The sequence below is a fragment of the Rattus rattus genome, chromosome 8 (assembly GCF_011064425.1).
Source record: "Rattus rattus isolate New Zealand chromosome 8, Rrattus_CSIRO_v1, whole genome shotgun sequence".
NCBI classification, from domain to species: domain Eukaryota; kingdom Metazoa; phylum Chordata; class Mammalia; order Rodentia; family Muridae; genus Rattus; species Rattus rattus.
This window is the reverse complement of record NC_046161.1, coordinates 110,343,279-110,370,201: the sequence shown is the minus strand read 5'-3', so window position 1 is coordinate 110,370,201 and position 26,923 is coordinate 110,343,279. Positions and strand designations below refer to the sequence as shown.

Below are 26,923 nucleotides of genomic sequence, written 5' to 3'. Positions count from 1 at the left end.
TGGGGAGAGTGCATCGCGGGAGCCTGCAGGGTCCCACTTACATCCTCATGCCTCTCTGCCAGGCAGCCCGGGCTCTCCTTCAAGTGCCACACGGCGGAGAGCTGGCTGATGTTCCGGACCTGGATGGAGATCGAAGCCTTCTTTCCCAGGCGAAGCAGACCGAACTGAAGGGCTGGGACATCGATGACCACCACGGGTCCCTGGAACACCAGAGGGGCATGTCACTGCCCGCCGGGGGAAGAGGCTGGGTCCTGACTCACTCCCCTCTCCCAACTTCTCCAGGCATGGCCAGCTGCCCAGTTCCCACCCACGCACAGCACCTTAAATGTGGCCTCGATGTGGAGCACCACCGGGCAGGGTGAGTCTTTGATTTCACACTCCAGGTCCTGGATGGTTGGGCCAGGTACACCACCGGTTAGGTTTAACTCAAAATGTTCCACCTCGTTGGGCTCTGGGGAAGGAAGAGGACGTCCATCGAGGTGGAGATCAGAGGAGGGGGACCATTTCCTTCCCGGCCAAGGCTGGATTTGGCCACAGGGCATCCAGGGTCTTGTACAGGTTGGTTCCCGGGCACCCAGCCCTAGGCAGGCCACGCCCTCCTACAGGCGAACTACCTATCATCCCAGTGCAGGGCGCCACTTCCACGATGTGACAGTCGCTGACCTTGCCCCACATGTATCTGATGGGTGACTTGCTGTTGTTCCACATCTGAAAGACACACGCCAGTCCAGGCACACGCCAGTCCAGGCACACGCCAGTCCAGGCCGCCTGGGTCCTGCCCTTCCGTATCAAATCAGAACCTGCTGGAGGACGGTCGGGCCATGGGCTCCCAAGGGATCGTATGATGTTCCTCTAGCTGCTGACTGCCTGAGCCCCAGGCCTCCCTCCCAAGAGGCGCCTTCCCTTCCTGTTGTAGGCATACAGTGCCGCCTCCTGCCGAAGGCCCAGGAAAGAGTTCTACAACCCTGACCTCAGAAGATTCTGGGACACTGATAAGGTAAGTCAGACGAGCCTGGCATGGGAGTTTGGGCCACCATAGGCGGGGGCCCCTCGGACAGGACCAGGCTCCGTGTTGTGACCTATCGACCTCTATCCGCACTACACTTACACCTAAGTACAGCATCACCTGGGCCAGCCGAAGCTGGTGAGAGGGTGCCTTACCTTAAAATCTTTCTTCACGGTGATGCCAACGTAGCTCTCCCCAGGGATGATGAGGGCATAGGGCTCTAGAAGAACCTGGAAGGGTTCTGCCAAGCCTTTCGCCTCAATTTCCAGGACAATGACATCATCCACTGAGTAGGAGTAGTCCCCCAGGTGCTCCGCCCCTGAGCTGAACAGAACCCACAACGAGCCAAGAGTGAGCATGCCCCTGCCTCTGTCCCACTCATTTGGTCTTGTGGACAAAAAGTGTTCCCTTACCCCCCCGCCCCCCGCTCCCCAAACACCCAAGCACACAGTCATGTGATAAAGCCTGCACCGTGACAGTGCAAAGTGACAGCAGATCAGCCAAGAGACCTGCTACCTCCGGGGACAGAGCACACTCCCCAGACTGGGCCCTGTGCACCGTGCTCCCTGGAGACCCACCTCTAGCCAGTGCTCTGTGCAGACCTCCCCAAAGCACCCAGGGGTGGCAGTGGGTCTCTCTCACCTAGGCTCATGCCCTACTCACCTCAAGGGCTCGGGGACAGCTTCTAGAACCATCTGCAGTACACTGTGGAAACACTTGAGCTGCAAGAGAAACTCAGTATGATAATCAGACTCCTCTTCCAGCCAGGCTGCCTGCCCACAGAGACCTACGGGACAGGGCAGGGATTCCTCTTTCCTGAGCCAGGGTGACAGAGGACTCTGAAAGATAGGCTATGCCCCAGAGTCCTCTCTCCACCTTAGGGAGAATGGGATCCCTGCCAGGGCAGCAAGGAAAGCCCCAGCCCTCAAGTCAGATATTGGCTTCGATTGGCATCCTTGGTGTGTTTGAGGTACCGCCCCTTCCTATGTGTGTCAAGCAGCTGCGACATGCTGGCTCCAGGGGCAGCTATGCCCCACTGAGGCTCAGATGTCTAACACCAGAGCCCTGGCCCAGTCCTGTGGCCCTCGCTGCCGGCACTCGGTCAGAGCTCATGCCTTGCTCATGCCTAGGGGCTGCGGGCGATGGTGGAGATGGTTATGTGCTTTGATGTAGCTGAACTGTGAAAGTCACCAGGCTTGAGGGACAAGCACAGAGCTGTCCTTCAGGAGGGACATGTGGTCAGAACCAAGAAGTGCACACCAGACCTGCACTCCAGCCCTCCTGCCTCGTCAAGCCCAGCTGCAGTTTCAGGATCTTTCAAGAACGTAGATGGGGGTTATGGGAGGAAGACAGACACACACACACACACACACACACACACACACACACACACAAACACACACACACACACACTGTCCCTGGCTAATGAAATGACCTCATAAGGAGAAAAACTGAGGATGAACTCGTGGTCCGAGTGGGCCTGGAGGACGCCCTTCTCAGGAATGATGGAGAAGGCTGTTTCGCTGTCAGGGTGGCACTTGATGCTGTCCGAGCTGTGCGTCTCTCCAGGCATCAGCGGCTGCAGGTTGGGCTTCATGATCTGCCAGTGGAAGGGCAGCTCCACATGTCTGTGGGGGCAACCATGGGCACAACCGTTCAGTGGGCAGTGACCCAAGGCCGTGTCTTCCCCTCAAGGCCCTCCCTTGGGTGGATGCTTGGCCTGCTCTATCCTAGGCGAGAAGGGACCAGATCAGGCTTCAAGCTCTTCCCACAGGGGGCAACTTGGGTAATGGCAGCAAGGGAGCCCAGGGTGCAGACCCCTACGGCCGCCACAGCAGCTGGAGACCACCATGAGTCCGGAGACATGGGCAATGCAAATGTCACACTCTGACTGTTACACTGGAGGAGTCCAGGCATCCCTGAATATCAGGGTTATTCTCCAAAGTGCTCCCCTCCACCTGAGCGTGTCTGGTTTTCCATGCCCACCACGCTCTCACATTCTGCCTCCAGCCATGGCTTGCTGGGGTGAGGCTGGATTCAGAAAGACCCACTAGCTATGAAGAGAGACAGTGCCAGCTCTGTAGCACCGGAAGGGACGGGACTCAAGGTGTGCTGCTGGGGTGGGCGAGGGATGGAGCGGGGCGGGGTGGGGGTGCCGGACCAGTCCCTCCACTCGTGCCAAGTGACTGACTCCTGTGTCCTGGGGCAGCTCTGCTTGGAGGCTCACTTGGCTCAGGGCTGAGGAATGTGATGTTTGAAGAATGGCTGAGGAGGGGCCTCACAGCGAGGGCTGAGCCTAAAGACCCACCCTGGGATCTGGAAGGCGTACGGGCTGTGGACACAGGATGGCATCTCTGGACAATCGTGGACACACAAATACCTCACACAGACACACACACACACACACACCCCTTACCCATCACACAGACATACCTCACAGCCATACCTTACACATCACACATATCTTATATATCACACACACACACACACACACACACACACACACACACACACACACGAAATAAATAGAAACAGCCACTCCCGTCTAACAGTTGCGTGATTAGCAATGTGACTCAGGATCGTTCCGTCCTTCTGGATGCATTTTGGGTCACAACTCCCCCCGACTTAGAAACACTCTTGCCTCATGAGGGAGGGAACCATGGCTGTGTCAACCACGTGCCGAGGGCCACTCACGTAGCATTTCTGATGATGAGCTGCTTCCTTGAGATGGACTGGACGTTTTCAGGCTCAAAGCGGATAAAGTACTGGGCTGTCAAGTCTTTCAGCTCTCCTGGGTCTGGCTCACTTTTCCCACCAGAAACATAGATCAGATCCAAAGCCACCAGCTGCCCTGTCCCTGACGGAGGAGAGCAGTGAGGCTCATCAAGTGTCACCAGGCCGGTGTCGGCACCCTGTGGCCAAGGGCTGCCACAGGACCACTGTCACACCCCATGCAGCTGACCTTGTCCAGGGTCCCCAGAGCATGCAGAAAATGAAGTGGGCCTCGGGGACACATCCACACCCTCAGGTCTGGAGACTTTGACTTTGAGAGCCTTGCATGAAGCAGATGCTCAATTAATGATTACTAAGTGAGACTGGGCAGACACATGGGAGGGAGGGAGGGAGGGAGGGAGGGGGGGAGGAGGGGGGGGGGGAGGGGGGAGGGGGGGGGGGGGGGGGGGGGGGGGGGGGGGAGGGAGGGGGGGGGGGGGGAGGGAGGGAGGGAGGAAGGGAGGGAGGGAGGGAGGGAGGGAGGGGGAGGGAAGAGGGGAGGGGGAAGAGGGAGGGAAGGGAGGGGGGAGGGAAAAGAGGGAGAAGTGAGGGGAAGAGGGGGAGGGGGGAGGAAGAGGGAGGGAGGGAGAGGGGAGGGAGGGAGGAAGAGGGAGGAGGAGGGAGGAAGGAGGAGGAAGAGGGAGGGAGGGAGGAAGAGGGAGGGGAGGGAGGGGAGGGGAGGGAGGGAGGGGCGGGAGGAGGGGAGGGGGGGGGGGGTGGGGGGAGGGGGCGGAGGGGGGGGGGGGGGGGGGTGGAGGGGGGGGAGGGGGGGGAGGGGAGGGGGGGGGGGAGGAGGAGGGGGAGGAGGGGGGGGGAGGAGGAAGAGGAGGGAGGAGGAGGAAGAGGAGGAGGAGGAGGAAGAGGAGGGAGGGGAGGGAGGGGGGAGGAGGGAAGGAGGGGGGAGGGGAGGGAGGGAGGGAGGGAGGGGAGGGAGGAAGAGGGAGGGAGGGGAAGAGGGAGGGGGGGAGGGAGGGAGGGGGAGGGGGGGAGAGAAGGAGGGAAAGGGAGGGGGGGAGGGAAAAGGAGAAAGGGAGGGAAAGAAAGAGGGAGAAAGGGAGGGAAAGAAAGAGGGAGAAAGGGAAGGAGGGAGGGAGGGAGAAAGGGAAGGAGGGAGGGAGGGAGGGAAGGAGGGAGGGAGGGGAGAGGGAGGGAGGAAGAGGGAGGAGGGGAGGGAGGAAGAGGGGGGAGGGAGGGAGGAAGAGGGAGGGGAGGGAGAGGGAGAGGGGGAGGAAGAGGGAGGGAGGGAGAGGGAGAGGGGGAGGAAGAGGGAGGGAGGGAGAGGGAGGGAGGGAGGGAGGAGGGAGAAAGAGGGAGGGGGGAGGAGGGAGGAGGGAGGGAGGGAAGGAGGGAGGGGAGGAGGGAAGGGGAGGAGGAGGAAGGAGAGAAGGAGGGAGGGAGAAAAGAAGGAAAAGGAAAAAATTGTGTGCACCTGTACAACTAAAAAAAAAAGCCCCCTCCAACCTTCCAAAACCCTAGAAGTCTAAGCAGTGCAAGCCACAGATGACCCTCAGAGCTAAAAGCAGACTCCAAGGGAAAGAACGAAAGATTTCACCTGTAACCTCGGCACTAGGGAAGTAGAGGCTCAGAAGTTGGAGGCAGTGACTCCCCAGCCCAGATCCCCACTCTCCCAGATGTCCCCTCCCCTCCCCCCGCAGGCACAGCATGCTACTGTGGAAAGCAGCTCCTGGAGCCACGCCCCCACCTACGACGGCCACCTCCTTTGTCTGACAGTTGTCACACACGATGATGAAGGTCTCCTCTGCCTTCCCTAGGCCAGTAGGGAGAAATAAGACCTAGGGGAGAGGAATGGAGTGTGTAACCCTCGGCGGTCTGCCCCTGCTGGTCTTCTTCCACCAGCAAGGCCTCACCTGTGAAAGGCTCTGCAGACGCTGCAGGTAATGCCAGCTGCTGAGGAAACCGATTTGGAAAGATGAGCTTATGGGAGACATTTCAGGTTCAAACTGCAGTGCCCTGCATTGACTTTTTAAATTAATGAATCTAGCTAGTGCAGATGTGGAAGGGTGCACCACGGTGTGTTTGGAGACCAGAGGACATCCTGTGGGAGTCATAAGACAGACATATGCATCACCCTGCATAACGCAAGCACATGCAACCGTCTAGAACCCACTGATGCTGTGACCTGGGTCGGAACAGTGTGGGAGGGAGTCATGGGAACACAGAGGAGGCGGCGATATGGGAATTCTGAGGAAGCCACCAAGGGTGAGCAGAAGGGACAGGTCTCATTACCCACCTCCAACAGTACGGCATACCCTGGGGCCAGCTCAAACACGGAAGGCATTATTCCAAAGGGAGGCTGCTCCACAAAGCCAGTGGTTGCAACAGCCTTAAAAAAAGAAAGAAAGAAAGGCAGAAGGTCACACTCCGCCTTATGGAAGAATTGCAAACTTCAGCACTCACACTCTAGGCTTTGCCAAATGTCCATTTTGCTGTCTGAGGATTCTAAGGATCCTCCGAGAACTCCTGGTCCTGTCTGTGGTGGCCACTGCATCTGCCTTTGACCCCTGCTCTAGCCCTCAACCCCCACGTGCTTATCAGTTTCTGTGGCACAAGGACACCTGCCATCTTAGTAGCAAGATTGTAGTTTCTCAAGAAAAACTCCAGAATAGAGGCACAAACTGGTGCTTACAAGACCCTATCGGGCGACAGACATGTCTGGGAAAGGAGGTCTCATATTTCTAGGCCACAAGGTATGGGGAAATCTACCAAACACAACAGAAATGACAGTGTACATGTGATGTCATTGGTGCCAGGCTGGGGCCGCCTGGGCAGTGGCAGCTGAGACAACAGGAGCTCTTCTGCTCCCTTGTCCCAGCCCACAAGGTCATGGCACAGAGCTTGGAGAGACAGACACTTGTGGGCAATCTCCCTCTGTGAAAGGTCGGCTCAAGGGGGCTGGAGAGATGGCTTAGCAGCTAAGAGCGCTGACTGCTCTCCCAGAGGTCCTGAGTTCAGTTCCCAGCAACCACATGGTGGCTCACAACCATCTGTAATGGGATCCGATGCCCTCTTCTGGTGTGTCTGAAGACAGTGTACTCACATACATTAAATAAACAATAATTAAAAAGAAAGGTCGGCTCAAAACATACTGTGTGTAATACATGTGTGTCTCCGTTCACGTGTGTAGGTGCGTGTGTGTATGTGTGTGCATGTGGAGGACAGCGGACAGCTTCAGATACTGTCCTTCAACAAAGCTGTCAGCCTGTTTTCTGAGACAGGGTCTCTCACTAGCCTGGAGCTCACCACCTAGGGAGGCTGACCTGCCAGGGAGGTCCAGCCATCGTACGGTCTTCACAGCCTCCGACTGGGATTATACTGCAGTGGCTTTTTTATGTCAGTTCTGAGGACTTAGTCCGTACCCACCGAACCATCTCCCCATCCCCAAAATATCTTTAAGTACCTGTGCCGATACAGAAGTCAAGCAAAGCTGCCTGCCTGTGGTCTCACCTAACGCTCAGATCTGCAGTAAGAATGCTGGGTTAAGTGAGCACACGTGGTCGTCTTGGAGACAGCATTAAAAAGATAAGAGGGTGTAGGCCGCACCCAGGTTTGCGTAACCTGGGCAACCAGAAGCACGCCGCCCCTAATCTCTACACGTCTGTTCTCTGGCCAGGCATGTGGCTCTGGAGACTGCGACATCCTACTTGCGTGTTTCCTGTCCCAGGTGTGGCTCGGTAACCTCCAAGCTCGGCTGCTTGGGCGGGTTCGCTCTTTTCCCCGGTCGCAGTCCGGGGCCACTCACCCGGAAACTCGGCGGCGGCCAGCTCTTTTGGGCCATGATGCAGAATTTGCCGACGCTGAAGCCCACATTTTTGCAGATGAATTTGGTTACCTTCACTCCTCCAATGAGGCAGTGGCCGCAGTCCAATACTGGTGACACTGAGACCACGGGAAGAGATCGGTAAGGAAGGGCAACAGGGGGCTGGCGAGATGGCGCAGCAGGTAAAGGTGCTTGCTGCCAAACCTGAAGACCTGAGTTCAATTCCCCAGATGGACAGAGTAGAGGGAAGGAACCAACTCCTACAAGGTGCCCTATGACAACCACATGTGCACCATGGCACGATGCCCCTCCCCCAAATACACACGTGCCTAATAAATCCATGAAATAAAAAATTAGTTTCCAAAAAGGACAACATATTGCTCCGAATGGACCCTGCTGCCATCGCTCTTTCTAAGGTCCAGATGGAGCTCAGAGCAGCCCACCACACTGAGCAGGTAAGGATAAAAAGGGGCAAGGCCTGACCCCTGAGTCCCTTGGGCTCTGTCCAGGGTGCTGCCTGGTCACATGACCGTCGTCTTGTTGTACTCAGATCCACTGTGGGCCAGGGACACCCAACATGGTCTTGGGGGTTGTAGAACAAGTGGGGGAGGGGTTGAACGCAGCTGCAGGAGCTCACACCCAAGAGGGACCAGCCGAGGTTGGCTTTTCTAAGGAAGCCTCCCTCCGTCCCCTAGTAACAGAGTCAATGTCTCCAGATAATTCCTCTGAGTGTCCAGAAACACCTTCCCCTACTGCCTCAGCCCCTGCTGACAGAAGAATGGAGACCTGCTGCTCTGGAAGCTGCCGGAAGGTTCCTTTCAGAATCCTGAAGCCTCTGCCCAAGAGACACAGGACCTGGGCCACTTCCTGGGAGTCCTAAGATGCTGCCCGCCCTTACAGGGGCTCCCCAGGGCTAGCTGGATCTCACTGAAGGTGCAGCACACACACACACTCTCACTCACAGGTCAGCACTGGCGGTGGTCTCCGGGCCTGCAGGGGGATTACCAGCGTGTGGGGAGACTGGGTCTCGACCAAAATGAAGTCATCAAAATCGCCAAGGCAGTCCGGCATGAACTGGACAATGTAGTGGCAGGTCATCCCGGGAGCCACCATTCCGCCTTTTCCTGGGAACATCCCTGTTGACCAAAGAGGATGAAGGACCAGCTTGCTCACCAGTGCGTGGCCGAGCTACCTGGGGAGTTACAGTGTATCTATTTCTGTCAAATTCAATACTTGCTCTGGGGAGTTATAGCATATCAAATTCTGTCAAGTTGACTAGTCCCTGTGAAGGGAAGAGAGTGTGCCACAAGGCTTGGGAACCTCGTACAAGCTACAAGGTTTACGAAGCCCCTCTGTGAGGTCAGATGAGCAGGGAGCACTCACTGAGACAGAGGAGACTCTTCTCTCCCTCACAGGAGCCTATGAGGAACAGCTCCTCATTTGTGACCCTGTGACCTCAATAAACTCACTGGTTCACCAAGTTCAACGTGGTTGGAATGGTTACTTTGTCACTGGGGCCTTTCTGGGGCGAAGGGATGCCGACTCACACCTCCCCAGGAAAAGTCATGCAACAGACACTGACACCATTGGACCACGGCCAGGCTGATGGCAGAGCTGCCTGGGGCACGCAGGGGCCATGCATAAGTAATAACATCAAGGTCGGAGCAGGAGTGAGAAGGCCTGTGAGGAACGGATGACTGGAGGCTGTCTGGCCCTGTGCTGTAGGGATCGTCTTGTGGGCAGACCTTTGAGATCGGTGCGTTTGCATGGCAAAGGGTTTGGTTTGGTCTTTTGGTTAGACAGGTACTCTTCACCTGCACTGGCCTCAGAGTTGTGTGAATCCTTCCAAGTGCTGGGATTACAAGGGCTCGGCCTGGAGACTTGGTAGACACTAAAGCTGGGAGGCTGGTTGTGAGGTTGCCATGGTGACATGAGCAATGATAACACCTGATCAAGGGCAGCCCCAGCGTGTGGGGTGGCAGGCCGGCCGCATAACCGGTGCCCTGAGCAAGGTGAGGAGGGCAGGGACTCTGGCAAGACTCTGGGACCTCGATGGGAGGGAGGAGCGGGTGCCCTGGGCTGAGCGTGAGGGGCCACAGGGACAGCTGAAGGAGGGAGGCCTGGGGAGGGCAATCATCGTGGGGCAGCCTAGACGGATACATCGAACTTACCAAGTCCTAGAGCGAAGTATGGAGAGGAGGGTGGGAGGACACGCAGGTATCGGCTGGTGGAAGTGGTGTTCTGCAGAGCGATCACCATCTGTGCAAAGGTAGGGGGTGTGCTTTCAGCCAGCCAACGGTGCGTGACATGGGGTCAAGATTGGCTGGTTGGTTGGTGGGTCGATGTCTCTTTCTCTGTGTGTATGAGTGTGTGTGAGTGTGTGTGTGAGTGTGTGTGAGAGTGTGAGCATGTGTGTTTGTGAGTGTGTGTATGTGAATGTTTATGAGTGTATGAGTGTGTGTATGTGAGAGTGTGTGAGAATGTGAGCGTGTGAGTGTGTGTGTGAGAATGTGAGTGTGTGTGTATGTGAATGTTTATAAGTGTATGAGTGTGTGTATGTGTGACTGTGTGTGAGAATGTGGTGTGTGAGTGTGTGTGTGTGTGGTGTGTGTGTGTGGAATGTTTATGAGTGTATGGTGTGTGTATGTGTGGTGTGTTTGTGTGTTTGTGTGTGTGTGTGTGAGTCTGTTTGTGAGTGTGTGAGAGTGTGTGTTTGTGAGTGTGTGAGTAACTGTGTGAACATGTGTATGTGAGTGTGTTTGTGTGTGTGAGTGTGAGTGTATGGGTATGTGAGTGTGTGAGTGTGTGAGTGTGTGTGTGTGTGTGTGTGTGTGTGTGAGTGTGTGTGTGTGTACTTGTTTGGACATCAGAGGACAACTTGTAAGAGTCAGTTCTCCCCTTCTGTGGCTTCTGTGATAGAACTCTAGGCTGTCAGGCTTGCTGACAAGAGCTTTTTCCACTGAGCCATCTCACCACCCCAAACTCAAATGAGGTGGGAAGGAAGAGGGTTCTGAAAGAAACAAGCTTGGTCTTATGGTGGAGATTACTGAAGTTGGGTGATGGGTCCATGGGGATGTGTTTGCCATTCTATCTACATTTATATGGGGACAATCCCATAGTAAAATTAAAATACAAAGCCACACATGGTGACAGGCCCCTGTATTCCCAGCACTTGGGAGGCCAAGGCCAAAGGATTGCTATGAGTTTCAGGCCAGCCTGGGCTATGTAGTGAGTTATAGACCAGCATGAGTTTCAGAGTAAGGCCCTGAGTGAGGAAGTTTTTTAAAGATCTCCTCCCACAGTTAAAATATAAAGTAAAATGAAAATCGGAGTCAATTCAATGCTTTTTTGTGCTGTTTAAAATGATAGCTACAGTTGTCCTGACCAACTCAATGGGATTGGAGTTGGCTCAGGAAGCCAGCGGGGACCCACATCTGTAGATTCTTAAGCACAATATGTACACACAGCGTACTGTGCTGGTCTGTTTCAGATGTCAACCTCACACAACCTAAAATCCTCTGGGAAGAGTCGTACTGAGGAGTTATTTAGACCAGGTTGGCCTGTGGGCATGTCTCTGGAGGGTTGTTTTCATTGTTAGTTGATGAAGAAAAACCGAGTGTATTGGGTGGCACCATTCCCTAGGCAGGGGATCCTGAGCTATACAGGATAGAAGACAGCTAGATAAAAGCAAGCAGGCAGGCTGGAGAAATGGCTCAGTGGTTAAGAGCACTGGCGACTCTTCCCAAGGTCCTGAGTTCAATTCCCAGTAACCTCATGGTGGCTCACAACCATCTGTAATGGGATCTGATGCCCTCTTCTGGTATGTCTGAAGACAGCAACATTGTACTCATATAAATAAAATAAATAAACCTCAAAAAATAAAATAAACAATTCTTTAAAAAAAAGAATGAAAGGGAATGAAGAGAGAGGAGAGAGAGAGAGAGAGAGAGAGAGAGAGAGAGAGAGCAGCCTGAGCATATCCGTTCCTCTTGGCTCGTGACTGTGGACCTGATGTGACCAGTTTCTTGGGCTCCTACTCTCAGGGTATGGAGTTATAAGCCAAGTAAGGCTTCTCTAGGTTCCTGTGGGCAGAGTGTTTCTATCAGAGCAACAGAAAAGGAGCTAGAACCTCACATAGAGCCTCTCATATACCCGAGACCATTTGCACACTACCCATAACATATGGTAGATACTACATTAATAGTTCTTACCCTGTGTTGCTGAGGGAACAAGAAGCGAGCTCTAAGTGACCAGTGTAGATGGCAGCATAGTGGGTTTAACTACACAAGACACAAGCAAGACTCAGTCAAGGTGAAATGGTGGGACAAGGCAGCAGGGTGTTACACATCGCTTCATCCATGAGGGTCCACCACAGCGCTCAGCACAGAAGACATTCAAGTTTTGCTTGAACTTAGAATTTATGCATGTACACACACACACACACACACACACACACACACTCACACACTCACACACTTTTTTCAACCTACTGTTGATTGACTCCATGTGATGTGAAATTTGCAGATGATGAGGCTGACCACGCTGTTCACTGAGCATCTGCTCTGGGTCTCCTCAACCTCTCGACAACCACAGAAGGAGGAAACTGTGTGAATTTACAACTAAACAGGGACTGGGAGGTCAGCAGTCAGTAAAGAGCTTGGGCAAACTCGAGGACCTGGCTTCAGGGTAATGGCTCCAACTTCCAAGCTTGACTTCATGCCTATGCACACACACATTCACACATGTGCACACATTCACATACGTGCACACACACATTCAGATACATACACATCCACACATTCACACACATATGCACAGAAATTTTCACACATGTACACAAATGTGCACTCACACATTTACATTCATTAAAATACATACACATTCACACAGACATTCACACACATACACACACATTTTCACACACATACACACTTGTGCACTCACACATTCACGCACATGCACACATATTCGGATGCAGTCGCACACAGACATTTAGACACATTCATGCACACACATACACACACATATTCATTTACACACACTTTCACATGCATACATACACACATAAGCAAGCAAGCACAGAAAGAAAGGAGAGAGAGAGAGACAGAGAGACAGAGACAGAGACAGAGACAGAGACAGAGACAGACGAGGGGAGGGAGAGTGAGTGTTGGGCAAGGAGCACATTCTACTTCCTTTCCTTCTTTGGTGCTGACTTCTCTAGCTGTGTACTTCGCAGTAGTTCAGCCCGTCTGCTCCTCTGAAAATCTCTTGCTAGATGCACAGGAGTGTCCGAGACTCTTAGCAAGGCTGACTCTATAAACCGGCCTCTCCTCGAGCCCGCTGACCTCTGAGCTGGGCACCGGCTCTGCCCAGTGCTCAGCTGTAAAACAGGACCGTCTGGGCAGCAGTGACAGGGCTCACTCACACACTGCTGCCACAGTACCTGTGACATGTTAGGCTCACCTTGAATCTTCCCTGCCTCAACTCCAGAGTCAACTAGTGCTTCAAAGACTCCTGGTTCCTCCTTTTTCCTTCTCACACACCCCGCTTTGGTTGCCTCCACCTCCCAGTGCTGGCACCACCACCGCGTCTAGTTTTATAAAGTGCTGGGTATCAAACCCAGGGCTTCACATGTTCTCGGCAAGGGCTGCCCACTGAGACATCCCCAGTCCTGCTGTTTCCTTCTAATGGGAAGCAGGGCTAAGGAACTTAAATCTAGACAGTACGTGTGCTACCCACTTCTAGGTTGACATTACTTTTCTCTGTGTCTGTGGGTAGGGCTAGGGAGTGGAGTAGGCGTGCTTTCTTGTACATCTGTATTTGCAGTACGGGTATGCACATCTTTTATGGTATGTATGTGTGGGCGTCTGTGAACACACAGGGACACTGAGTGTTTTAACGTGCATGTGCTATGTGTGTACTCACATATGAAGGCCAGAGCTCAAATTCCATTTTTAGGAGGCTTTTGTTTTGTTTAGTGTGTGGATGTGTTATACGTGTACACATGTGTGTAGATGGAATACACACAAGTGAGTGTACGCTCATATGTGGATGGATTTACATGTGTACTCCTGTGTGGATGGATTTACATGTGTACTCCTGTGTGGATGGATCTGTGTGTGTACTCCCGTGTGGATGGATCTGTGTGTGTACTCCTGGGTGGATGGATTTACCTGTGTACTCCTGGGTGGATAGATTTACCTGTGAACTCCTGTGTGGATGGATCTGCCTGTGTACTCCTGTGTGGATGGATTTACCTGTGTACTCCTGTGTGGATGGATCTGTGTGTGTACTCCTGGGTGGATAGATTTACCTGTGTACTCCTGTGTGGATGGATCTGTGTGTGTACTCCTGGGTGGATGGATTTACCTGTGTACTCCTGTGTGGATGGATCTGTGTGTGTACTCCTGTGTGGATGGACTTACATGTGTACTCCTGGGTGGATAGATTTACCTGTGTACTCCTGGGTGGATGGATTTACCTATGTACTCCTGTGTGGATGGATCTGTGTGTGTACTCCCGTGTGGATGGATCTGTGTGTGTACTCCTGGGTGGATGGATTTACCTGTGTACTCCTGGGTGGATAGATTTACCTGTGTACTCCTGTGTGGATGGATCTGCCTGTGTACTCCTGTGTGGATGGATTTACATGTGTACTCCTGTGTGGATGGATTTACATGTGTACTCCTGGGTGGATAGATTTACCTGTGTACTCCTGTGTGGATGGATCTACCTGTGTACTCCTGTGTGGATGGATTTACATGTGTACTCCTGTGTGGATGGATCTGTGTGTACTCCTGCGTGGATGGATTTGCATGTGTACTCCTGGGTGGATGGATTTACCTGTGTACTCCTGTGTGGATGGATTTACATGTGTACTCCTGTGTGGATGGATCTGTGTGTGTACTCCTGCGTGGATGGATTTACCTGTGTACTCCTGGGTGGATAGATTTACCTGTGTACTCCTGTGTGGATGGATTTACATGTGTACTCCTGGGTGGATAGATTTACCTGTGTACTCCTGTGTGGATGGATTTACATGTGTACTCCTGTGTGGATGGATTTACCTGTGTACTCCTGTGTGGATGGATCTGTGTGTGTACTCCTGCGTGGATGGATTTGCGTGTGTTCCACACATCTTTGGAGTCAGCATCCGTGTTTTCGCCTATGGTTCTCCATGTACCTTCTGGCACAGGGTCTCTTGCTGAACCCGGTATTCACTGGCTGGGTGATCCGTGAGCCCCCAGGATCCTCCTGCCTCCACCTCCCAACGCTGGGATTACACGACCTGCACCACCACGCTGGCTCCCAGCTCGGGTGCTCAGTCTTGCACAGCAGACACTTTACCCATGGAGTCAGTTCCTAGCCTACACGCTATTTTAAAATCACAGATCCACGCGTGTACCTCCACTATAACCCGGCGTCATCAAATTCATTCTAGCCTTCCCTCTTAACTACAAGGAACAGAAGCTAGATAGTGCGACCATAAGGCTTCTTGTCTTCATTCACATACACATATGTGTACATCATCCTTACGACTTTAAAAAATTATGCATATGTGTGCGTGCGTGCGTGTGTGTTGGGGGTATGTGCGTGTGAGTGTGGGTATCTGTGGAGGTCAGAGCTATTGGAATCCTCAGGAGCTAGAGTTACAGGAAGTTGTGAGCCACCTGAAGTAGAGTCTGGGGTTCAATCTTAGGTCCTCTGCTAGAGCAGTGAACACTGTTACTGCTGACCCATCTCTCAGGACTGGTTTGTTCTCATGTGGCCCAGTCAGGCATCTGACTCCCCCCTCCCCCTCCCCCCAACCCCCTCTCCCAACCTACCTCCCCCAACCCACCTTCCCCCGAACCCCCCCCTTCCAAGCCCAGGGAGGGCCGGAGTGCCCCTCCCACTCAGCCCCTCCCACTCAGCCCCTCCCACTCAGCCCCTCCCACTCAGCCCCTCCCACTCAGCCCCTCCCACTCATTTTATGGTTGTTTGTTAACCACTCTCCTGCCAGCACTCGTGCTGTGTGTGCCTCCTTCAACAGACTCCCGAGGAGAAGTTGTTGGGTGGAAAAGGGCACTGAACACCTGCAGAAGCTGGGTGACCGGCACGTGGGTGTGCATTAGGCTTTCCCCCGCTTTCGTGTGTGTGGTTCACAAATCCCACGAAGTCAAGGAGCAAGGTCTCTACCTCGTAAACTGGTCCAATCTCGTAATCTGTGAAAAATCCAACTGCTGGTTTCGCCAGGAACACGGGGGCATCTGTGCAGCTGTGGGAGGGGAGGAAGGATCTTTGTCAGTCGAAAGCAGTGACTGACTGGTTCAGACAGCCGGATGTGGGGGCACACTCCCACAGTCCCGGCCCTTGGGAGATGGAGGCCGAACCATCCGAAGTTCAAGGCCTGCCTTGGCTACTCTACCCCCTTCTCTCAGAAAAACAAAAAGTAAAGAAATGAACGCATCTATGCCATCAAAGGTGTCCACCCAAGCTGGTTGTTGGGTTTTCTGGCTGATGTTTACCAAGCAGGTTATAAAAAAATTTTAGGGCTGAAAAGATGACTCAGTGGCTAAGAGCACTTAACGTTCTTCTGACAGCCAAAGTTTGGTGGTAGTTCAATCCCTATAACCGCAGCTCCAGTGCACACACACGCACACGCACACGCACACGCACACACACGCACACGCACACGCACACGCACACGCACACACACACATAACTTAATATTTTATTTTAATTAATCTTAAGGGCTGGAGAAATGGCTCAGCCATTAAAGGCTGGACTCAAAACCAAAAGTATAAGTTAACCTTAAAATAATAATAATTTTAAGGCATGATACACGTTTCGTGTATTAGGGCTGCTTTTAGAATTTTCAGTATGCATGAGGAAATTCTAGAGCTTAAATACCAACACGTTAACTGGGATTTTAATACAGCTTTTCTTTATTTCTTTTAAATTGCCTGTGTGGGAGGGCTGAGGGGTGGGGCCCACCCTGGTGTGCCTGCACAGCCGCAGGAGGCCACGGGCTGGGGGTTGTTCCTTTATTCTTTGCCTTCTTCTGTTGAGATGGGATTTCTCACTGAACATGAGGATTGCTGCTCAGTGAACTCCTGAGATCCACCTGTCTCCACTCACTCCCAAACACAGGGATTACAGGGCCATACCCCCATACCCAGATTTTGATGTGTGTGATCGGGATTTGAACTTGGGTCCCCATATTTGCACTGCAGTCACTCATGCCTACCAAGCCACATTCTGGGCCCCAGCTATCAGTCTCCTAATTTTTTTATTCACTAGTGTGATTATATCTCATACTTGGAAACACACTGAACTCACAGATGAGAGGATTTGACCATGATTTGCTTCAAATTTGCAGGGGTGAAGAAGCGGGTAGAGGGTTGGAGGAAGAGAGATTTTCCTTGAATTCATGTAGGCATGGGGGTCTCATGAGATTATGTCATGTCTGTGGTGTCATAATTGATATATAATGGCCATATAATAAACTACGTGTTAAACACGTCTTTCTTTATAAAAGATACATTAATAGTGTTGAATATACAAAAGCAACTCGTTCCTTTAAGACAATTACTGAAATGTGGTCAAAGATACCTTTGTCTCTTAAAGAACAGATAAATCACAGTTTACCTTAATTACATGTAACTAAAGTGTTCAATATTGCTATTAGCTGAGACATGTGAACCCCTTACATAATGGTCTATTCTCACTGTCAAGCTGATTGGATTGAGTATAACCTAGGAGCCTGGTGAGGCATACCTGTAGGGCCCATTGTGAGCGGCCTCACCTCACAGACTAAAACAGAACAGAAGGGGAGGAAGGCAAGGAGCCGACTGAACAACCCCTTTCCCCATGTTTAGTGGCTGCAAAGTGGACTGTTCTAGTCTGTCCCATCTTCCCAGCCAAGACGGATTGAACCCTCTGAACCCGGAGCCAAAACCAATCTTACCTTTCCCACCTTGTTTTTGTGAGATATGTTGTCACAACAATAAAAAAAAAGTAGTCAACATACCATGGAAGGGTCACATGACTATAGGCCCCGCTCCAGCTCCACCCCACTTTGGATGCCCAGAAGAAGCCCACACTGGCTCCCAGGGATCTACTCCTCTACTCCTGACAGCTGAGAAAAGCCTAACCCGGGGCCCCTGAGGGTCAAAGGCCATACCCGAGGTTGATCCCGAAACCCCACTCTCCTCTGGTACGCTACCTTGGCTTGCCAAAGTCTAGGGACCTCCGTAGACCAGATCCAGGCTCACTCTAAAGCTCACATTACCTGGGATTCTGCGGGAAGAACAAACGCACCTCCACTCTGGCTTTGCACTCAGGGATCCTCTTCTCTCTGGCTTCCTCGAAGGGACAATTAGAGACTTGCCTCCATGTGGTGTGTTAGGCGGGAAAAAACGAGGGTTTTTCAGGTAGTGATTCCGATTCTGCATCCTGGCGAGCAGCCGTCTGTCCAGGGCTCTCTGTGGCACCTGCAGGTGCTCCATCCATTTCTTATTGGCCGGTGTACTTGCCTTCTTGGAAGCACAGGAAATCACAGTTAGTAACAGGCGAGGGGACATCGGGGCTTGTTGCCCTTGGTCGACTGCATGAAGCACAGACAGCAAGGCAGGCTCCACTGTGTTCATCTGGGTTCCTTCCCCCTCGCCGTCTCCCTGCACCCAGTGCCCCCACATACCTCAGTTCTCACCTTGATGGTGACTTTGGTCTTCCCTTTGGTCTTGGACGCGGAGCGCAGGCTGTCTGTGGTGTACTCTAAGTCGTCAAATTCCACGGGCTTCCTGCAGTGCTCCTCAGCCTTCTTCTCCAGGTCTGACTTGTGCATGTTGAAACGCTTCTCACAGCTAAACGTCATCTTTGAATACATGGGGGTGGGTGAGCCTGTGGCACGGAGGAGACACACGCTAGTTGTACTGTGGCAAGGGAGGGGATGCTTCTAACGTGAGCAAGTAAAGTCACCTGAGCCGCAGTCAGGCCACGCGCTCCTCAAAGCTCTCAGATTTATAATACCAGATATTGATGTTCAGTGTCCGAGTTATCACTGGGACTTGCTCCGGGCGTTTGAGACATGGGGCGGGTGGTTAAAATACCTTTCCGTTTTTCCAGCATGGCTAATTAACAAAAAAACAAGCGAGTCATTGCTGACCACATACCCCAAGTGTGAGCAACTTTTCAAAATAATTTAGTTTTTATTTTATGTGCATTGGTGTTGAGGGTGTCAGATCACCTAGGACTGAAGTTACAGACAGTCGTGAGCTGCCTTCTGGGTTCTGGGCATCTTTAACTGGTTCCTCTGGAAGAGCAGCCGGTGTTCTTAACCACTGAGCCATCTCTCCGGTCCTCTACCCCTTTAATATTTTTTTCAAGTTTTATTTTTTGTCCTGTCTTATTTATTGGGAGCCTGCATATTTCTTCGTGCATGTGTGAAGGTCAGAGGGCAACTTTCAGAAGTTAGGCCAGAAATTTAACTCAGGTCACCATGCTTGGTGACAGGTGTCTTTATCATTTGAGCCATCTCTCCACTCTCCAATGTGAACAACATTTTAATAAAAAGGAAAAAAAAACCTTATGTGAGGACTCAGCATTCGCATTAGTTTTTATATCTCTAAGACCATGCTCCCTTGGCTAGATGGGGACTTCAGTTGCTGGCAAAAGGGTAACGAGTTGCCCCGCCCCGAGTCTTAAGATAATTCCCAGTAAGTGCTCAGTTTCCCAGCCAGGTAGTGAGTATCAAAGTCCTGAAGCGGCTTTCTTCACCCTCAGGTCCCTGATCTGAATCTTCCTACCCCAAAACAGGGACATCTGCAAGACTCCGAAGAGCTCGTCACAGGGTCCCAGTCCGTGGGACTGCTGGGGGCTTGTCTTTGCAGCCTGGCATGGCTAAACACTGCTGATGCTTGCACAGGCTTCGCTGTGACACTTCTCAACCTACCCAGCCATGCTTACTCTACCTCCTTGTGTGAGCCTGCACTCAGCCTTCCATCGTTTTGCTCTCTGTGTTTGCTGTCCTGGTTACAGGACATGGGCCCAGCATCACAGCCCCCGCCCCCACTGTTTTCCCCTCCCTCCCTTGTTGTCTGTCCCCTAGCCTGTTCTTCTCTTTATTCTCAATGTTTCAAAGAGCTTCTCTTGGGGGCCGGAGAGATGGCTTAGTGGTTAAGAGCACTGACTGCTCTTCCAGAGGACCTGAGTTCAATTCCCAGCAACTACACAGTGGCTCACAACCATCTGTAATGGCATCCGATGCCCTCTTCTGGTGTGTCTGGAAGACAGTGACAGTGTACTCACATATATAAAATAAGTAAATAAATCTTAGAAAAAAAAAAGAAAGAAAAGAAAAAGTTTCTCTTTTTTGGACCCTGGTCTGCTCTGCCTGCATCAAGAACTTGACTGTTGACCTGAGTCTTCAGTCCCTCCCTTTGCTGGATCATTTGACTACATCTAAACTTTTTTTTTTTTTTTGATCTGCTGGCTGCTGGGAAGCCAACCGGTAGAGATGGAATATTTATTTGCCTTAAAGGAATTGAACTAATGAAGGAACGACTCACTTGAGACTATTCACGATAGCAACCAAATAAAAGGACAGGAAAGTCAATGTGCAGTGAAGCAGCCCCCAGGAGTGGGTGAGCGGGCTGCAATCTCGGGATCCTCCCCCCGCCCCCACCCCCGCACTCCACCAGAGCCCTGAAGGAGCAAGCGTAGGATGTCCCTGCGCTCCAAAGGAGTGAGGATACATACGTTTGGGCGCTGGGCAAAATGGCAACGGATCATTGTAGTAATCCTCTGTAGAGATTAAGTGATGCTTTTGCATTAATTCGTTGTCTATACACCACCTGAAGACCGTCTTCACTGCGGAGGAAGAGAACAAGACGAAGACAGTTAAGGCGGACACAGGGAGAAGCAGCTGAACTCACACATTCAGATCCGAGCCTACACTTCCCGGGGAGATTCTCAGAGTCCTGTAGTGAAGTCTTAAGAAACCAATGAGTTCTCAGGCGCTCAGTGGAGGCTGAGAGCTGGGCCAAGCTGTGCAGGGCATTGGGGTAACATATGTGGAGTCTGTGGAGGCAGAACGACCAAGTGTGGTAGATGCAAAACAAGCCCCAGTCCTTCGGCCCTCTGTGTACGTCAGTCCTTCACAATGCCACTAGCAACAGTGTAACCGATAGTCCGGGTTGCCTGTTAAAAGAATTGGAAAAGCACACACAAACAGCAGAGCCCAAAGGAGCTCTATTCAAAGTGACACAGGACACACACTGTAAGGGCTACTTGAGTTAGGGCACCCAAGGACCTTGGCTACTGGTTAGGACTTCTTTTGGTGGAGTCCAGGAGGAGGAGTTGGTGGCTAAGGGGTGACCTATGAGTGGGCCTCGGTTTCTGTTGATAGATTTGGATTAAGCAAGCCTTCCTTTCTTTTCCCATGATGCATCTGATTTTAAACATCTGTGTGCCTGATTATGCTAATGAGTAAGACAGTCCATAGGAAAATTTCCCTAAAATTTTACTTAGAGGACAGTTTCCCTAACCACATGGGCCTGAAGCTAGCTCAGGCTGCCTCTAGTTCTTGGACATGTTCCAGGACATATACGGAACAGGGAATTATTGTTGGGGTTGGGGATCATTGCATTGTTTGGAGTGGGGTGTACATGTAGCTTGATGCGAGTGGGGAGAGGGGGAATGTCTCAGATTGTTCAGTTAGGAAGGCAGCGCATGCGTGATGGCTCAGGTCAGGCAGGAGACCTGAGTTTCCAGGCAGAACCTAGGCTTCTTGCTACAATACAATGTTACTCTTTGCCTTTCATTTTGGCCCAAGGATGGTGGCAAGGGTTTGAGATGTGCTCGTATGGTTCCCTGTCTCTTCATCTCAGACACCAGCATAAAAGCCACGTGGAGAACACCTGAGCCCAATCTACAGATATCTATAGCTTCAGCCAACTCCCATTGACATAATGACACATCAGGGAGAGTCACTTAATAGAGTGGAAGCTGATGTTTGCAACCGATGATAGTAAACACACACATTATAATATATATGGAGGCTGGAGGGATGGCTCAGTGGTGAAGAGCACAGACTGCTCTTCCAGAGGTCCTGAGTTCAATTCCCAGCAACCACATGGTGGCTCACAGCCATCTGTAATGAGATCTGATGCCCTTTTCTGATGTGTCTGAAGACAGCTGCAGTGTACTTATATATAATAAACACATCTTTTTAAAATATTAAAAAAACAATATTATAATATGTAATATATAATATGTAACACGTACCATGTGACACATATGATATATATGGTATGTTATATTTTATAATATATTATGTATTATATTTTTTACACCAGTGTCTAGAAACACCAGCTAGAAACGAAGCCTTTGCAAGTGACATCTGGGAGGTGTGACCTTACTCATGCAGATGTGAGGAGCAGGGTTTTGTTAAAACAGACTCGCTCTGTATTTTAATTAAATTTGTTTGTTTATTGCATGTCTGCGGGGGCCTGTGGGTGCCACGGTGCATGTGTGGAGATCAGAGGACAGTTGGTAGAGAAGTTGTCTGGCCTGCCTGGGGCCGATTCCCAGCATCCAGCAATAAAGGTGACACGGTGAGCAGTATCTTCTGCCTTCACAGGTGCTGACAAGGATCCCGAGATTTGGTCTAAAGTTAACAATGAGAGCCTGAAGCAGAAACTGCTCCCAGCAGAGCAAACTCCAGGTGGTTGAGTACAAAGTGTCAAAGGCTAAAGGAGAAAAGGCCAGAAGCAGAAGTTTCTCATTAAGTCATCTGAAGGCAGCTCCAAAGTGGACAGCATGGCTGGAGAGATGGCGTGGTTAATGGAGCTTGCTGAGCCTGCACAGGGTTGGAGTTGAATTCCCAGCACGCATGTCTGGTAGCTCACAAACTGCCTAGAAGGCCAGCAGCTGGGGTTCAGCCACCCTCTTCTGGCCTCTGCCGGTACTACACTCATGTGCGTAGCCCCATACAGATACACAAGTATAACTAACTAAACCACTGGATCAATCAGTGGACAAAAATCCTCATAGCCAGTAAATAACCCACAGGGCTCATGTCCTCTCCTTCCAGACCCCCCCTCCCGGGGTCCTTCCCTGATGGATCCTGGAACCACGGAGAAAGTGCACTTTTGGAAATGAGGGCCTGACCCTCCCTCGGCAGGGAAGCCTTAGGTGGGGAGCAGCAGTGGTGCCAAGTGGACACCATTCAGCCTGGTTCCATGGGCTTTTTGTGATGACCGTGTGTCAGGAGGAAGGAAGGACAGCCCTCTTTTCAAACCTTCTTCTCTGTCCTCCCAGGCTGCAGGGTTCACGGTGGGTTTTTTGCTCCTTTATTTTTCAAGCTGGCATATAAACTGATGGGCTCCTTTATAATATTTTACACACATGTCATTGCACATCTTCACAGCAGTTTTTTTACAAACAAATTTAAGAGTGTGGGTATGTATACATGTGTGTACGAGTATGCATGTGTGCAGTGTGTGTATACATGTATGTACATGTGTATACATGTATGCACTTTTGTATGTTCACACGTGTGCATGTGGGTGCGTGCCTTGAGGGGGTAGGTAGGAAGAGCAGAGGCCAGAGGCATCAGATCCTCTGGAGCTAGAGCCACCCGTGGTGGTGAGCTGCCTGCACTTGGAATTGAACTCAGCAAATGTGGGACACGCCCTTCCCATGGAGCCTTCCCCTCGGCCCTCACCAAGTCAGCACGTCTTTGAAGCGTCTCTTTGCATATCCATCCTGGACCTGTCAAAGCCTTGCCCCGATGGTGGTCTTGCCCCGATGGTGGTCTTCTTCCTTGCGGGAGGGCAGACTGCACGGACCCTACGGGTACCGAGCACAGCTCTGCAAGGGGCTGGTTGTTCTGGTCCGCAGAAGCTCGTGGGGAGCAGTGACCAGCGAGGGCGAGAATGAGTGCACAGGCTCTCCTGTGGAGTCCCGGCCTTTGTACGCCCGTATGGAGAAGTGAATGGTTCCTTGCCTTGCCACAGCTGTGTTGGTGGATAGAGACGATCTGTGCCCGGGACAACAAAGGCTCCACCATTGCTTCCCTACGTGGGGAATGTGTCCTGGGGTTGCCTGCCCTGAGATGCAGGGACCAGATGGATGTCTGTAAAGGTGATCTAGGGTTTTTTTTTCCTCTACCACCTTTGAAATAAAAGGAAGACATTACTAGCAGGATGAGAAGCCAGAATAAGCCATGTCTGATCACTATGGGGCCGCTGTGCTCGTGGACAATTGTAATCTCGGCAACACTGGTCAGCCAGCCCAGCCTACCTGGCAAGCTTGACAGGGAAGGTCAGAGGAGAGGAAGCTATGGTTTGGCCGCTGGGACGTAAATGGGACCTCTGGGTCAGGGACCGATGTTGCACCATTGCCAAGTCCCTGGCTTGGAGAGTCAAATGCTGACCATGTGGAGCAGCGCTCTTCTCGGGGGACCATGCACACTAGAGTGTTTTGTACTGGTTGACTGTCATGTTCGCAGCCTGCTCTCCCGATGTTCAGAAAAGGACAGTGGCATGGATATAGTACAATACCAACAGCTGTGGAGGCGGAGGCTGACAGATAGACAGACACACACACACACTTCACACCTACCTGGGGGCAGTTTGACAGGGGCCTCCACGACATGTAGTCTGCCTTGTTTGGTGGCACGTTCTGTTTCTGCAATATCCCGTGCGCGGGCCTGGGTGATATGTTTCTCCAACATGGCAACATCATCCAGACGCTTTTTATAGATGGCTCGAGCCTGCAAAAGAGCATTCAAATGCACAGAAATCTGACGAGATCCTACATTGTGCCTCTCCACATTGGGGCTTTCAGCCAAGCTACACAGCTATCAAAACCCATGGCTCGGAGGTGAAGAGCACCGGCTGCTCTTCCAGGGGTCCTGAGTTCAAATCCCAGCAACCACATGATGGCTCACAACCATCTGTAATGGGATCCGATGCCCTCTTCTGGTGTCTGAAGACAGCTACGGTGTACTCAGATACATGGAGTCAATAAATCTTTAAAAAGACAAAAACAAAACTGAGAAGGAAATGGCAATTCTACAGTGTGGCCAGTAAGAGTCAGGCTTGGTCCTCTGTCTCCTGGTTTCACAGTAAACAGAGCTGCTGCCCATGCTGTGAAACGCAAACCCACTTCGGCACAGCTAAGTAAGGCTCCCCAGATCTTGATTCAGGCAAGGTCTATTCTGGGTCCATCAAACATGTCCAGTGGGCAGCTCCTAGAGACAATCTCTATCTAAACTAATGGGAAGGGCTCACCCGAGGTGGCATCGTTTTTGCAGAATCCACATCAGTGCACATAAAGCTGTGGCTACTTGGATCCAAAGAGAAATGTGGTTGGGTAATGTGCTACCCAGAGAAAAAACTGACAGCATTTTGTTTCTTGGGAAGGCTGTAACGATGACTCTGCTCTTAACAGTCCTCGTTGCTCTTCCAGAGGACCGAGTTCGATTCCTAGTACCCTCACCAGCCAGCTCACAACTGCTTGTACATACAGGCCCAAGGGGATTGGATATTTTTGTCTTCTGGTCTCCACACACATGTGTCAAAACACACAGACACACACACACATGCACATAAGTAAAAAGTAAATAGTTTTAAATGTATGTGTATGTGTGTGCACATGCAGAGACCGGGGGAGGTATCAGGTACTCTGTTTTTTCGCCCTTCATCTTATTATTCTCTTAAGACCGGGTCTCCTGCCCAACTTGGAAGCAGGCATGATGGGCAGCCATCCCCAGCAGCCCTACCTCCACCTTAGACAAGGTTGGGGTTATAGCCGGGCATCAGCCATCCCCAGTGTTTTATGTGGGTGCTGGGATCTGAACTTGTGTTACAAACTCTCTCACCCACTGAACCTGCTCTCCAGCCTGCAACCTACAGAATTTTCCAAGTTACTAGGTCCCCGTCACCTTCTGTGATTTGATCCTGTTTTTTTTGTTTGTTTGTTTTTGTTTTGTTTTTGTTTTTGTTTTTAACTCTTGCAGACCTTACAGCCCGGGCTCTGCCACGTTGGCATTGAGGGGCTCAACCTGGCTGCCCCAGCATATGTTTCAACCTCAGGGCTTCTTAGATTGACAAGCCGGTCAGCCGCGCTTCTAACACATATTCTGGGACTGGAAGCAAAGTAGTCACGGGGCGGGGAAATACCAAGACGGTAGTGCGGGGAGCTTTGCTAGGCTTCGGACGCATTTAGTTATTCTTACTTGTTTTCCGTTTGTTTGTCTATAGGGGAGTGGGGGGGCACGCATGCTATGCTGAGCTTAAGGATGTCAGGGGACAACTTATAGAAGTCTGTTCTGTCTTGTCGTGTGGGTCCTGAGGATAGAGAACTCAGGTCCTTGGGCTAAGCAGCCACCTCTTCAGTCCTAGCCATTCTTTAAAGTAGACGAATGGGTGGAAGAAAGGAGGTGGTGGCTAAGTCATCCTGTGGGCAGAAAACCTCCTCTGAGAACTCAGAGCCGGGACAGCCTTGAACATCAAGTCCTGTGCTCATGAAGTCAAGCGTCCTGCTCCTTGGACTTTCCAGAAAGCCCTGATCCTAACTCCCGGATGTAAGAGTTGGGATCCTACCCAATAGCCATCAGTTAATGGTTCTTCAGAAGTGACTCCCTTAATCCTCAAAGTCATACGAGCAGTATTTAGCAGAGGCACGGTTCAAGCCCCAGTATGGATTCTGAGCTTGTGGGGCTTAATCATCAGACCATTCAGTGTTTCTGTAGACAGTACTGGGAAAGACGGACCAGACAGAGGCTGCATGGAGCTCTGATCGAGAGAGCCCATTGCTTTCCACAATTTCTGTGGGCAGAGAAGCCCCCTTTCACGGAGATTCCTAACCATCAAAAGACTGAGAATAAGGGACACACCGGTGGGAGTCCTGTATCCCTCCCTCCTAATCCTCCCTCAAGCCTCTGGGAACATTAGATGGGGGTGGGGAGGTGGAGGGAGCTGGACCCGTGTTTTCTGGGAACAGTTTGGCTACCACACGATTGATTGATCTCTCTGCCATGATTACCTGCCCAAGATAGGGTCTGTTAATATCCTGCCATGGGAGAGGAGGGTTTAACACTTTGTGTGTGTGTGTGGGGGGGGCGGTCATAGCTTACCAGCAAACACTTTTACCTGCTGAGCCATCTTACCAGCTCCTATATTTTCTTTTTAATGCTTTTGTTTGTTTGTTTGTTTTGCATTGCATTGCAGAGGGTAGAGGGTAGGCCTTACCAATGCCGGGCAAGCACTCAACACTGAGGTGTATCCCACTTGCCGAGCATTCATGGCTACTGAGTCCTCACTGCCTAGCACTGAGCAGGACACACAGTAGGTATGTGTTAGAAAGGAATGAATGAA

At 51.6% G+C, this 26,923-nt stretch overlaps 1 protein-coding gene across 1 annotated transcript in view; it reads right to left on the bottom strand.

Annotated features, from left to right (window-relative positions):
- The window catches only part of Dlec1 (DLEC1 cilia and flagella associated protein), a 47,612-nt gene that overhangs the window by 19,824 nt on the left and 865 nt on the right, over positions 1-26,923 (bottom strand). The window contains 17 exon segments of the mRNA XM_032911104.1: positions 42-200; positions 321-451; positions 615-708; positions 1,162-1,330; positions 1,670-1,728; positions 2,442-2,634; positions 3,701-3,863; positions 5,481-5,571; positions 6,030-6,122; positions 7,539-7,675; positions 8,519-8,692; positions 9,728-9,815; positions 15,735-15,813; positions 17,859-18,076; positions 18,250-18,440; positions 20,298-20,408; positions 24,165-24,315. Coding sequence (XP_032766995.1) covers positions 42-200; positions 321-451; positions 615-708; positions 1,162-1,330; positions 1,670-1,728; positions 2,442-2,634; positions 3,701-3,863; positions 5,481-5,571; positions 6,030-6,122; positions 7,539-7,675; positions 8,519-8,692; positions 9,728-9,815; positions 15,735-15,813; positions 17,859-18,076; positions 18,250-18,440; positions 20,298-20,408; positions 24,165-24,315 — 2,301 coding nt within the window.